Source organism: Seriola lalandi, unplaced genomic scaffold (genome assembly GCF_002814215.2).
Source record: "Seriola lalandi dorsalis isolate HSWRI2012SDOR001 ecotype SW California unplaced genomic scaffold, Sedor1 jcf7180002054901, whole genome shotgun sequence".
NCBI lineage: Eukaryota > Metazoa > Chordata > Actinopteri > Carangiformes > Carangidae > Seriola > Seriola lalandi.
The window spans coordinates 4,438,359-4,453,174 of NW_019525453.1; the positions used below are offsets into that span (position 1 = coordinate 4,438,359).

General features: G+C 39.4%; 1 protein-coding gene across 2 annotated transcripts in view; it reads right to left on the reverse strand.

Annotated features, from left to right (window-relative positions):
- Positions 1-405: 405 nt before the first annotated feature.
- cep128 (centrosomal protein 128) overlaps positions 406-14,816 on the reverse strand; it is a 35,741-nt gene continuing 21,330 nt past the window's right edge. For both annotated transcript variants that reach the window (XM_087169613.1, XM_023430125.2), the window contains exons 18-25: positions 14,383-14,442; positions 12,878-13,070; positions 9,471-9,520; positions 8,060-8,083; positions 4,095-4,172; positions 3,642-3,755; positions 1,999-2,107; positions 406-1,221 (exon numbers count right to left, since the gene is read on the reverse strand). In XM_087169613.1, the coding sequence (XP_087025739.1) occupies positions 1,148-1,221; positions 1,999-2,107; positions 3,642-3,755; positions 4,095-4,172; positions 8,060-8,083; positions 9,471-9,520; positions 12,878-13,070; positions 14,383-14,442 (702 nt within the window). In that variant the 3' untranslated portion in view covers positions 406-1,147. The remainder of the gene's footprint in view (positions 1,222-1,998; positions 2,108-3,641; positions 3,756-4,094; positions 4,173-8,059; positions 8,084-9,470; positions 9,521-12,877; positions 13,071-14,382; positions 14,443-14,816) is intronic.

Genomic DNA, 14,816 nt, shown 5'->3' on the forward strand with positions numbered 1-14,816 from the left:
TTGATGTTGTATTTTTTGACTCCAACCTTGTACTACTTTTTTTCAGTTTCCTGGCTCCATATTTGCCAGCATGTTCAGTGATGTTATGAGCGCTAAGAGCATATTCAGCTTTAGTGTGTACAACCTTAACTTTGTGAGGTTCTGCACAAAGTCTCGAAACATACGGCTCAAACAGGATTATGTACAACTTTAAGAAATGTTTACACAGCAGGTACTGTGTTTACGCCTTTGAAGTTGAGCAGTAAATTAAAAGGGGACTTTTTCCTTTTGTGTGTCTTTAGGTTGTTCTTTCCGATGAGGGATTTTAGCAAAATGGTAAAAAGATATACTAGTGGGAGTAGCTGAAGTCTCTCAGCTGCTACAAAGCAAACACTTCACTCTGAAATGAAGGGGACATCAAGACAAAAAAACAGACATTTAGCTGCATGGGGATTTATTCTTTGTGCATATACTTTTGCATTTCATAAAAAATAGACAACCTTTTTGTGCATATTGTGTCTTTTTACAAATATATACTGCATGAAATAAAAGTCATAAAAGTAGTCAATACATTAAAAGAGTTGGTAAAATGAAGAAAAACAAAAGATTTGTCACATTTCCATGATAGACAATCCAGTATGTTAGTAAAAAAAACTAACTGCATATTGCTCAACAGGCACCATAGTTCTGTTTGTTAGTTACCGTATACTAAATCACATTAGCACAAACACATTGGCATGATAATAGGAGTACAGATTTGGTCATAAGGTAAACCGTATATAAACAGCTGTTCAGTTAAAATGTTGGAATAATGGCAAAAAATGTAACAGTGAATCCATTTTGGTATAAACCTTTAAATACATTCAATTCAGGTTCTTTATAAATAACATTAAAGTCTTGGACAGTATATCTTCCTTTACAGTGTAGAAACATATCTCCTCCTTCAAAGTATCTCTCTGAAATCTCACCGTCTTAGCCTTCTGCTGTCAAGCACCTTCGGTGATTGCCTGCTTGAGGTAGTCGAGGAGGATTAGTGTTGAGTGCAAGGCCTCCTAGGATAGTCAAGTTGCTCTTTGTTCTGTATGAGCACCAGGCAGGTAGAGTCAGTTGTAAGCACCGAGTGTTTGGGTTTGTAGAGATACAGATAATGGTTCACTTGAGGTTGAAACTAATCTGTGAGGGGTCTGGCCCCGTGGACGGCGGAGACATCCAAATCTGAACTGGTCAGGTGTTTTTGAGGAGCTGCATCAGAGAGATGGAGGGAGGATGGAAGGAAGGCAAAAGAGGGACAGTTATATTCTCTGTTTATCATCCAGTCACAACCCAAAATGTGCGAGTAAAATATTCCTTTTTATTGTTATATGTGTTCCCAACAGAAAGTAGAACCTAAATGAATAGTGCTACTTGTTATTGCCAAAGGAGTCATGAATATGTGTGATTATTGTATTGTGTATTAATACTGGTGTTAAACAGCCATAAATATGTTTTGGACGCCACAATTCTTGGAGGTAAAACAGACACAAAGCCACAGAAAAGTACACCCCGCTCACACAGTGCCAAATATCTGTAAGCAGCTTAGGAAAGTGCTTCAATTGATTCTGGCTCTGAGTAGCTGGCACTGATACAGACAGACACACATCCAGAGCATTGACGGACAGTTCAGTCAAGTTGAGCGGGTGTCATGGTGAAATTCATCACGTATTATAATGTAAACTTTACACTGATGATGTACTGTGGGATGCAGCTACATGAAACACATACCCAGCTAAAACTGGCCCTAAAAATACCTGCTTTGATTGAAAATGCTGAAGTTGACGTACAGCAAAATGAAAATAATGAATTCATAATCATTACTTACTGCATCTTCAGACTTTTGATGCTGTAGTTAATACAAAACGTTTAAAAATACAGCTGTACATTTTGAAATTAGCAATGCAGTGATGCAGAAAAACATAACTACCATCAAAGCAGCCGATAGATAAGTTGTCAGAACACAGGCTTCAGTATATAAATACTCACACAGTGTGTCAAACCTCATCGAGCTGCTAAGGTATGTGCTTGGGCCTTTGATGGAGGAAGAAAGAGCAGCCAGTCTCAGGCTCCTGGACGTGCTGTCCATTTTCTCGTCCTGGAAGACAAGTGGACACAGTAACAGCACAACTGTGAGGCTGTAATGTTACACACCGGGAAAAAAAAAAATGAATATGTGATAAAGGGAGAGCAAACTTCATTGTTTTTAGATCTTTACCAGTGGTGGGTCTAGCCTAAGGACGGCGCCAGCGTACATGCTGGCAACTGCCATCTTGAGTTGTCTGATGACATTCAGCTCATGATGTGATGATGGAAAGATTCAACAAATTTAATGAACAAACATCCGTGACAGATGGACCAAATGCTGGTGCCAATATCTAATAACTATCCGTCCAGTATCTGGTGAGTTGGTGACAAGCTACGGACAATGACATCCATTGCATGGCTTAATTTTACAATGTAAAATTTAAAAAGTGCACTACATCCAGCTCCGTTTGAGTATGATACTTTATGTTTTACAGTTCTGCACTTTACAGAGCACACAGACGACACACAGTCACATTAAGTGCACCATAAAATAAGAGCTGAGGGCTAAATCTGGTTGTCCCCAAAATGCTTGTTTGAACATCCCAAGTGTTCCACAGAAAAATAAAATATTCTATTCAGGAAGTGAGTGATTTGTGAACTGTGTGCACCTGTGTATGATACAAGCTTCTTTTAGAGACATTTATTTGCTTGTAAACATGCAGGCAAAAGTGTCCCAGCCTGAGCAGATACCTCTAAATATTTTGTGACTCTGATACAAGGTCGGCTAAGTCTCTGTGGTCTCTTGAAATTTAACACACATGACAGATGTCCTGTAATGTCCAGGACAAGCACTGACCCAAAAAATAATCCTGTCTGAAAAGAACTTTAGAAACCAGAGGTTCAAGCAGAGAACAACTGTTATATGTGCACAGGCTGTTTGTTGTTGGCACTGCTGACTGTGATCAAGATGGAAGTCTGATAAAGACATTCCATCCATCGCTTTTCCTTAAACAAACCCCGAGTGGGCAGCAGCTATTAAGATAATGCTTTTGCCACTTATCACTCAACATGGGAGTCATTTGGCAAACCAAGGGGGTAATCTGGCAGATTAAAACCATTTAAACAGTGACTGTATGGCTGTTTTGAGGAGGCTGCATACTGCTAATGGCAATCAGCTGTCAGCAATGATGTCTTGATGGCTCCCTTGGCTGCTCTATAGCTCAGAAGATGACTGGCAATTAACAGTGGCTGGTAAAATTCAGCTTTTGTTTTAGACTATATTTGTGCCACTGCTCGAGCTTGTCCCACTCTGTCCATCCACCATGCATTACCAGCATGTGAAATTATTCATTTATTCATTCAAGTTGCAAATTAGGTGCGGTGCACACACTGGCACCAGTGTGGGCGAGCTAGACTCATAAATGGCTCTCAAAGTCAGGCTATCCTTATTCAAACGGCTGCAGTTTGAACAAAGCAGTGCAATTAGTGACCGAAATAGAAAAAAAGTGTGGGTTGTTGTTTGGGAGTACAAGCTCTTGTAAGGCATTATAAAGCTAATTTTTCTAGAGTAGAGTTGCAACTGTCTGTGTATGTGTGCATCATACCCTGTACTCTTGTATTCTGCGTTTGGACTCATCCAGCTGGTGCTGCAGGTTCCAGACGATCTCTTTGTATTTGGTGTAACGCTGCTCGACCATCTCCCTCTGCCGGTGTGACACCTGAAGGCACAAAATGGAGACTGTGTCATCACATGCAACAAGACACAAGACACAACAGTCCTTAACCAACAAAAGAACATAAGCCTGCTATTATAGTAGAAGAACAACACTGAGATGAATGCACATTGATTAACAGGATAAATGTGATGATGAATGGCTGCAACACGGACCAATACCATGAAAAGACTATTTCTCTGCATGTATTTATTAGATGTGTCTTAATATTTTCATGTTTTATTAGAATCTGAGGTTGGTAATTTTAGGGAAAGAAAATGAAGTTGATCTAAAAACATTAAATAGACAATAAACAAAGTCCAGCTGGGCTGTAGGTGAACCCACCTCCAAATCTTTGAAGTTCTCCATCAGACACTGTTTTTCAGGAATTGACTCCAAGTGGTCCAAAGCTACTCTTGTGTTCTGGAAACGAAACACATGGAAAATCAGATAATTAACATATCAATATTAGGTATTTGTTTTTCTGATATTCATATTTAATCATATGATTGCAGTCATTTACATGTACAGGAACAACTACAAACATGACAAAGTGTAAAGAGATTTATCTGAGTGTGTGTTTGTCATATCAAAATAATGCATCTGGAACAGGCCACAGATACTGTTTTAGTGTAATGATTTTCATTGGAAACTTCCTCTATTATCATTTTAGAAACAAAGAAATTACAATTAACGTGACAAGCAGAAGGCACTACACACTACAACACATCGAGAATTATACATGGGTAAATATTGAGGCATCATCCCAATTTCTTTAATTGCCTCCCTCTTTCCCTTGTGTCTTTTCCTCGTTCTCACTTAAAATCGAGGAAAGGATGAAAGAGGAAAGAGAGGTAAGAGAAGCAAGGAGGGAATAATCAATGAAACAAAACATTTAGTGAAGTGAAACGTCATTCCCAGTCAAAGGTCATGTGAGGCAATGATTACTGACGATGGCTACACAGCTGGATCATCTGTCTGTGGGCCTTAGCTGCTCTGTAGAGTCGAATTAAGCCACAGAAAATGGGATGTACTGCCCGAATAACAAGGCTATACAGCTGATACTGTTAGCACTGTTATGTATTATTTATGTCCTCCCACATGACAAAAAGAATGGGGAATATTGGACTGCATATACAATATGTTATATACTTTAAAATAAATTGGGTGAGAACCATTGGCACATCCACCACAGACCTACAGGCGGGTGATGTGAAGGAACCGTCTTCCCTTTAGTGTTGTTTTGTTATTTTGTAGGCCTTACTTACACTCCAAGAGTTCGGGTCATAAACTCACATTGTTAGACAATGGTTCTCTGTAGCTTCTATTATAACTGTTGGCGTCAAGATTGAGCCAACTCTATCCTCTGTAGCTAGGGTAACCAAGGTTTCATAAAGATGCAGGGAAAAGCATCAACCTAGAGAATACTGCCTAAACACAGTTCTAGTCAAGGATGATTGAAGTAGGCAAATGGCAAGACACATGTAATATTAATTAGGCAAGAACATGTGACAAAGACCAGGCTTAAGTGACCAACAGCCTTTACACAGATAGGTTTAGACTAATGTTTAGCGTTACTTGGGTAAGGCACAGAGGAGTGTTGCAACCATGCGATACCTAGGAATATATACAGTACGCCCTATAGGACCAGCCATGTTCAGAAACTGGCACTACTCTGATTCACATACCCACTGTGTACTGCTCATCTCTTTCTCCTTGGCACTAAGCTTACAATAAATACTTCTGCCTAAGACATCTGAACTCATAGTGATGGTCTTTTTCTCCAGCTCACAAGATTTCAACCACAGGCGAGAAATTAAATGAAAAACCAACATGCAGTGTCTTAGTGAGGTGTTGAGCCACCACATGCCACCAGAACAGTTTCAGTGCGCCTTGGTATTGATTCTACGAGTCTCTGAACTCTACCGGGGGATAAACTCCATTCTTCCAAAAGATATTCACTCAATTAGTGTTTTGACAATGGTGGTGGAAAACACTGGGCTAAATTTCAAGTGTCATTGCAAAGGGTCTGTATACTTACGTCAATGTGATATTTCAGTTTTTCCTTTTTAACAAATTTGTAAAAACTCTGCTTTCACTTTGTCATTATAGGGTATTGAGTGTAGATTGGTGAGGGAAAAATTAATTTAAATTATTTCACCAAGAGGCTGCAACCCTCCAAAATGTGAAAAAGGTGAAGGGTCAGACAAAGTATTCAGACATACTTTCTGCATGCACTGTATATAAAGTCTAATAGCTGACAAGGGTGAGAAGGAGGGGTTGAGCGAATCAATAATAAGGAACTTGAAATAATACAATTTTTTCAGTTCATTATGAAAGTGTGTTGGGACTAATTAGACTGTGGCAGAGGACGTCAGTGGAGTAGGCAGTCCTTCAATGTGTCCCGGGACACATTTGTGTTCACACTGCTAAAAGAATGTGGTCCTCAGTACAAATGTGAACGCACCCAAGACGCACTAAGAGCTGTCCACATGTGATCAAATCACTTGAGATGGATGTTAATGGCTGTTCTGAACAGGGCCTATGACACATGAGTATGCATGAAGTTTTCAAAAGAGCACCTAAAGGAGAAACAAGAGTCTCTGGTTCTCCACTTATTTTTTTCAGGTTTCCTCCCTCCTAATAGTTAAAAAAATCACTTTTGATATATTTCAAGGTAAAAATATGTGACCTGTAATTCACATTCCTGCTGCTGGTTTAACACTATTCAGGTGATCAACATAATATAGTAATGTGCCAATAAAGGCAGTCAGGAAGATAACTTCAAGCTAGGAAACATGAATGTAAACAATGCAGGATTTTAAAAAATAAAATAAAAATCACTTTTGCAAATGTTTCATGAGAAAAGAAGTGCATTTGTCAGTTAGAGCTTTAAGTATACACACAATGCTAACTGGTGAGAAACACAGAACAGAAGAAGAAAACTCCACAGAGACTTTTACACAACACATACATATCACACTATCACCTCCTGCTACCTCTGAAGAAGCATATCTATTGATGACTTGCAGATTGATTGGAATATACTGAGGGCATGGATTCATGGTGAAGTGGTGTTGAGGAGGTTTTCTATGAATGTTTTACACATTTGTCTTTTGGCTGTGACTCTGGGCCACTGTTGGATTTCATTTTAACTGTTTTAAATGTAAGCACATTACAGCTGTAATCGGGATCAGAGGCGCAAGAGACAAACCTTACGGCGACCTCTAAAACCATGGGGTGAATATTTGATAGTAAGGAGATTTTTTATGTCTTTTTTTTTTTCCAGTGACAGTGCAAAAGACAGAAACATGGACAAATGAGTATGCGATTGTTGGAAATCCAGTCTATCCGGCTCCAATTCAAATATTTTCTCCACAGCTGCTATGGTATGAATGTGCTCGAGCCTACACAGTAACAAATGTTGATGTCATACCGTCTGGTCAATTAAAAGGCTAATTGAGGACTTTTGTTACAACACACTTGGCACACTCTTTGATTAAGTAACTACTCAAGCCACACTCCATTCTATTCATCTCTCCACTGTATGCTTCAAAAGCCTTCCCCCTTCACATTCAGGTGGAGCATTTAAGCATCAAAAGAACTGGTTGTTACAAGGCGTCACGCTGATTGCTACACTGAATGGCACACTGGCATACAAGTAAGACTCGCTGGATGATCCCTGCCACCCAGGCTGAGTATAGGATGGGTCGATGCATCCTGCTGCTGTTGTGTTGTTGTGGTAAGCAGACATGATTTGACTTGATGGTGGTGTGAGGTACTTCCTCTTCTTTCTCACAATGGCTAATTAAAGGTTAAAGTGGTCAAGCGTGCTGTATAATTGTGATGGATGGACAGCATGTGTTTGACAGCTTCATTTACACTACTACAAGAGAGTAAAAAGAGCTTGGGTCAATATAACCTTTCATCAGTGCTAAGTAATTTAGGGCCTGACATCTAATCACTGATTAAGGATGTTAGTGGTGGACGTTAACAGTTTGGATGATGAGGTCAATACTGTGTTGTCAGTACAGCTCCTTTCTTAGCCCTGTCAGCAAGACTTATGATGATTAACACAGGTCTGAGTCTTGACTAAAGCTATAATTTCCAAGCCTGTGGTATGTGTTCCCAATGATTGCTGCTAGGTGAACCTGCCTATACGACTGCATCGAATCATGCTGAAAGTCAACATGACTTTGAATTTAACAATTTCAGGACACTTCAAAACTCCCAATTTTCCAAACCAAAATATACAAAGAAATTTTCTTTAAACAATATTCATTATTTTGATTGAAGCAATGAGAACTTACCGTCTCTAGATCCAAAACACGGTCCTGTAAATACAAACAAACACAGCAACATTACTTTATATGAATACAGAAGTAAAGTAAGAACCAATGCTAAAGTCAGGTTTAAACTAACAAAATGAGCCAGAAAATGTTGCAAGACAGAGAGAGCTCAAAATGGTGGATTAGCAAAGAGAAACTCAGAACATGTGTGTGGGAGAAAAGTGACAGAAGAGAGGAATAGAGTGTTCCAACGAATGGGTAACAAGGGAAGGAAATGCAGAGGCTAGGGAGAGTCTGTAGCACACAACAGGCTTCTTATCACACACACTGACACACATGCACACACAAAGACAAAACCGCTCTCGCCGTTCATCCAGCTCCTGACTGATGTTCCCTCTCTAACGATGCATAAGTGATGCTATGCCTCTTATCTGCCACTCAAACACACACCTGCCCCCCCCCCCCCCCCCCCCCCCAACCACCCCCCCCCCCCCCCCCCCCCCCCCCCTCCCCCCCCCCCGCCTCCCTCCACAACCAGCTGCCTCTCCCTTTCTGCCTGTAATGTGTTGATGGTTTGTAACAAGGGTACTTTCTTTTCATCAGCCCACCCCCATCCAACAACTACTTCTTTTTTTTTTTTTTTTAAAACTCGTCTACATCCCTCACCCTATCTGTCTTTCCTCACTACATCTCTCTCTCCTCATCCTTCATAATTAAAAGCTTGGCTGGGTCTGAGAGGGCTGATTAATTGCACACGAGCTCTGGCATGTGCCATCATGCAGCCACAGATGGGACCCCGCTATCACACACACACACACACACACACACACACACACACACACACACACACACACACACACACACACACACACACACACACACACACACACACACACACACACACACACACATTTGGAAACGATTGCTTAGCAGACATTTTAGTGTGTGTGCGTGCGTATGTGTGACGCTGTTTAATGGTGAGTAAAGGGCCAGTGAGGCGCTGGGGGCCAGTCCACTACAGACTAGGTGAGTTGGTGGCCTGCCAAGTGTAGATGCTGCAGTACTGAAAGACAGAGACAAGGCCTCTGCTGGCTTTTAAACTCCAAGGCCTTGTGTCTGCAGTAATTAGCTAGTTGTTCAAGCAAGGCTGCAAGGAGTCTGTCAGGCCCATGGCTGTGTACTAATGTTTGTAACACTGCATCACAGGACTCAGATGACTGAAGCCCAGCGGTTACTCAAAACCAACCCAACTGATATGCAAAAAGGAACAAATACATTGAAGCCAAAATGGTGTATAAACAAAAACTGTACAAGCTGTCTCTTTTTGGCAACATACATCTGAAATCAGGCCAGCTAGATAATAAAATCTACCATCTAGAGTGCAGGTTAATGGATGCAAAGAGATATGGATTAATAAAGACATAATGCTGACCTGAAGGCTCCTCATTTCTTCCTCCTTCCTGCGACTCCTCTCCAACAGCTCTGAAATGAGAAAACTGTGTAAGACAAGAGTTTGCTGTTGATGAATTGAGTTAAGAAGCATCAGAGACTTTCCAGCCCAATCTGAAAGTAATGATATCTGTGGGAAACTATGCATATCTTAAATCATTGGGACTGGCTGTATTCAGCCAGATACAATTTGATCCTTGGTTTATTTTATAACAATATGCTCCATCTATGGCATGTCTCGTGTATACTTTTAATGTTCATATGCAAGTGTAATATAAAGCAAATGTAGAAGGTACATGATTAGTCCAACAGTCAGTCAGTCAAGAACTATTTGGATAATCTTTCAAGTAAAATGTCAAACATTTCCTTGTTCCAGCTTCTCAAATGTGAGAACTTTCTTTGTCCTAAGTGAGATTGGTAAAGAAAGTAAAGTGACAGATTTGTGTTTTGGAGTGTTGGTCAGACAAACAGCAATTTCAACACATAACCTTGGGTTTTAGAGAATAGTGATGGGGACCAAGCAGTAGTATAATAATAGTTTCATGCTAAACAGCTGTTTTCTTCTACAGTACATTTACCCATCCTATTGTTAAAAATGAAAATGTTATGAAGGATTAAATTTCTTTGTTCATGCAGAGCTATTCAATCGTAACATACCTGACATCTGTACAACACCACAACAATAACGATCAGTTTTTCATCAATGAGTTATGGAAAAGCAGGACCCAGAAATTTAACGTCCCAGCACACCAGTTAGGATTATTCTTTCATTATCAATTAATTGTGTTTTGGTCATGTGATAAATGCTATTTATCTCTATATGTTTGACTCTTTCCAGCACAGTTTGCTGCCAGTGGATTATTTTTTTTACCCAAACAGGTAGGGGAAAGAGGAAACTCTTCTTCTGTCTATTGTTGACTGCAGCAACAAATTGTTTTTAATTACAATCACTGGTTGTTTGCTTAATGAGATGTTGTTTTAGAGGAATATCTCCGAATTGATTTAGCAAGTTTTATCAAGCAAATGCCACAATATTTACCCAATTTTACTCAGCTTGGCATTACGCTGAGCAGAGGAAGCTTTGTGCATCTGTTTTAATGAAATGGTAGCAAAACACTGTTTGAATAATAAAAAGAAAAAATTTTTTTAATTTCAATTCGTCTTTGTGAAATATCATCATGAAGTATTATTTTTTTCCAGTGACTAATAACTAAATAATTGCGCAATTTGTGTGTTGGGGATTTGGATTAATCTCTTTTGTTTTAAAAAACAGTTGCATCATTTATAATGGATCCAAATGTGATTCAGAGAGTCAACATGAGAGTTGAACATCAAAGACACCTCCATTATAATGTGAGAAGCCCTTCACTGACACAAATCTGTACACAGTAATGACATGATCTCACTTTTCTGAAAGCATAAGGTCTAACAGTCTATAAATACCTCTGCAAACATATTACTAGACGTACTCTTTAGTTTGCCCTCTGTCTACTAACATGTTCCCACGTTCAATATCCAGTTACCTGGGGATGACTGAATTTCCTCCTCCTCCTCCTCCTCAAGAATATGTGCATGTAAACAAATATCTTACAACACAGGTCAACCCACTTGACAGAAATACTTGCAAAAAAAAAAAGCCATAAACAATTTCTGGCTATGGAATAAACCTCCAGTTTCTCAAACCTTTGCTTTTGGCTCACCTTTTATAATGTACCTTGAAGTCAGCAGAAGAGTCATGGTAGTGTTAGTCTGTTGCTGCCAAAGTGCTGTTCTATGACTCACCCATCGTGCCGACTGTAAAACCTGTGCTAGGTCCTGTAGTACTAGAACTTATTATCTACTCATGCAGTGTAGACTTGTTTGAAAAGGAAAGGCCCATAGAGAGTGCTGCACAAGTCAAATACACAGACTGCAACGTTAATCTGACACTAATAATTCACTGAGACAATTACAGTAGGTCACACAGGGTTCTGCAGACTGCAGGCATTAACAGCAAATCTACTAAGATAAGCAGAAAAGTGGGTATAAGAAAATTACATCTCTAAAGAATACAATTCCCAGTTTGATAATATAATACAGCAGAACTGAGAATAAACAGCTGTGATGGGGAAGGGTAAACTTATTTGCCACACTGCATTGTTGAGTGTTTTGTTGAAAATGCATCATGTCATCGCTGCTCATATATTCATGCGTGGTAGGGATTTGTAAGTCTTGTGTTGCTCTCCAATAACACAACAACAGAATCACTGAGCAGCCACTTTACTGAGAAGCCATATTCAAAACACAGGCGATAAAATCTTAATTCCTGCACCTTCAATACAAACAACCAGATCTTGTAGCTGTTGTGACATACAGATTATTCTTGGGTCTAATTAGGAGACCATATCAGTGCTTCTGCCTGCAGAGAAGACAGACAAGGTTGTCAAATGGCTGATTGGGTCCAAAGACAGAGTGAACTGTGTTTCAGAAAGGGGTCTGGAGGTGAGGCTGTATCATTAGATTGCTTATCTGTATGTTTTACCTCTATAGCCAAAAACACACAGTGAAATAATGGACAATTGTTTGTCTCTGTCTGTACAGGTCTTCCATTTCCCCTCTAACTATGACTCCCTCTATGGTCTCGGTGTGTCTTTTAACTCTCTTTCTCTCTCTTAATGGAACACAAATTAGGCCCATTTCCCTGTATTGTTCAGCCGAAGCACTAAAAACAAGTTGTTCTTCCTCTGGCTTACAGCTCATTAGAAGAAATTCAGTCAGAAATGCGAGTCTGGACAAGAAAAACAAGCCCATTTTTCATAGAAGTCTCAAAGTTCACACACATTAAGATGCTTTTTCAAACATTTGTAATCGTAAACAGACCGACCCGCGTGCACGGACTAAAACACAATGCACGGACAACCATTTCCACGAGCATCCTTTACAACACAGCAGACAAAACCACTTCACTTATATGAAGGCATTGAATTAGTTACTGCTCTTAATGACAGTGTGATTAAATGTAAATGAGAGAGGAAGAAAACAAGAAGTCAGCATATGACGCGGCTGTATCCATAAAAAAAAAAAAACAGTCAAGGAACGACTACATTTTCATTAAGAGCTTGCTATAGTAAATATTCATAAATTCAGATGTGGATGATCAAAGGATTTCTTGTCCAATGTTTTTCTGGCAAGTTATTAGCTGCCTAATAAAGAACACAGAGCCTGATTAGTCTCATATGATGCTGCTCTGTGACAAATTTTATATTGCGTGGGTATGTGACTCACTTTGATGACGATGGTACCAGTTTGAGTGACGAAAAAAAAATTAAAAACTACACTGCATTCTCACGTGCTTCCTAATTGCATATGAAATCAACATGAATTGTTTTTAATTAAATACTGTTTGTATACCTTTCTTTTCAGTGCTCAGGGAGTGCAGAAGTTTCTCCTGCTGGTCCAGGCGCTGCAGGAGAGCAGCCTGTTCTGAGTCCCGGCTCTGCCTGAGGGCCTTCAACTGATCCCTGGTTTGCTGATGCTGCTTCCTCAGGCGCTGTTCTCTTGTGTCACGCTCCCGCACCTCCTCACACAGCCAGCGTAGCTTTGTCTGGTTGGTTAAATAAATATAAGATCAGCACAGAATGTACTTAGATAGAGGTGTAGTGGGATGGGTTTGGATAGGTTCTTATATTCTAAGGTTTAATTGGAGACATTAAGAGACTCGTATATATACGCGTATTGGGAAGGGGAAGTCGCTGATTTAAGTCCACCTCGAGACCCTGCATTCCAGGCCCATCTGATAATAAAAAGAATTTTCCTCATATATAGTGCTCCCATTGGTTTTCTCATGCAGAAGACTGCACACTAATCAATGGAAAAGACCTCACATAGGAACTTAATTAAGTCCCCTGTCAGATATAAGAATATCACAAGGGAATTCTGTTTTCCCTTTAAGGTAAAATCCTCTCAAAAAAAATCCTCTTCTATTTAAAAGTCTGCAGCACTGTCCAAGCTACAAGTTCATGATTCTCTTGAAATCTCATCTTAAATGTACACACAACATTAAGTCCATCAGTATTCTGTCATTTTGAGTATTTTGAGGAGCCCAGACACAATGAGTGTGATAAAAGCTCTGAGAAAATGCAGTGAAAGAAATTATTAATTAATATGAAGCACACATCAATACAACAGGGGATGTAAATCAATTTACAATGTTTCATATAACAGATTGTTACGGCCAAGGAAAATTATTGGTTAAATGGGTTTTCTAACTGTGCTCTTTAAGCCTGTAAATCATGCCTTGATTTTACTAACATAAAAACTCCTAACAAGGTAGCTAATTATCTCTCTTGTTCTCCAGTGTTTTATTTTTGTAAATGCACAGTACTCTGAAAGCATTTCTGACAGGAGATATACATTATGGTGATAAACATTATGAATTGTGCAAACACATTTTAACACAGTATCATGCATCACTGCCACAGCCATAATTACATGTTTCTTTTGTACAGTGCATCACTGCAATACCAAATGGGGACTGATTTCTCTTAGAGAGAAGCCAGGTGCCATACCCTTATGATTATTATGGAAAGGCATTCTGTTAAAAATCCCTCAACATCAGAGTTTCATTGTGATCCCTGCTGACTCTCATCACACATCAGTGCTCAGCTGCTCAAAGTGGTTTCCTCAACAATGAATCATCTTTTTTCTGAGAGGTTACACTACAGTATGAAATATTTTACAAAGAACAAATCATTGATTACATATATTTTATGCTGTTGTTGTCTTTCATTAATCTTCTATATTATGTGAATGAGTGTGATCTTCATGGTAATACTGTTATTTAATCAATTAAACAATTGATCATTTAGAGAAATCCTTTGCATGGAAGGCAGCACTACTGCATGTAATGATCATACCTTTGTTTCGGCTAGCCAACGATGAGGGTCTTTTACTAATCCAGGTTTCTGTGAGATCGCCTGTTAAAACAGAACAGAGAGAGATTCATGCAAATGTGAGCTTTTCTGCCTTTGTAGCACACTATACAAAATTCTGTTCTTAAAAAAAGTCTACACTGCAAAGGAGTGCAAATGTAAGAGAATTTCTAAACACAATTTCATGGATGTAGGTTGTCTAAATATATAAGAGACATTGTAGGAGAAAAAGCAGAAATAGTGACTGAAAATGTGGATGCACAAACAACAGGATAACAATCAGAAGAACAGATTCCTGTTAAACCTTGAACTTTTGTGAAGAACGACTTCTGCCAGTTTAAATTGGCATGTGTATGTGTTAAACAGTCTATGACACTACACACACTGTTGCACGTAGACACACACACCTGCACACAGAG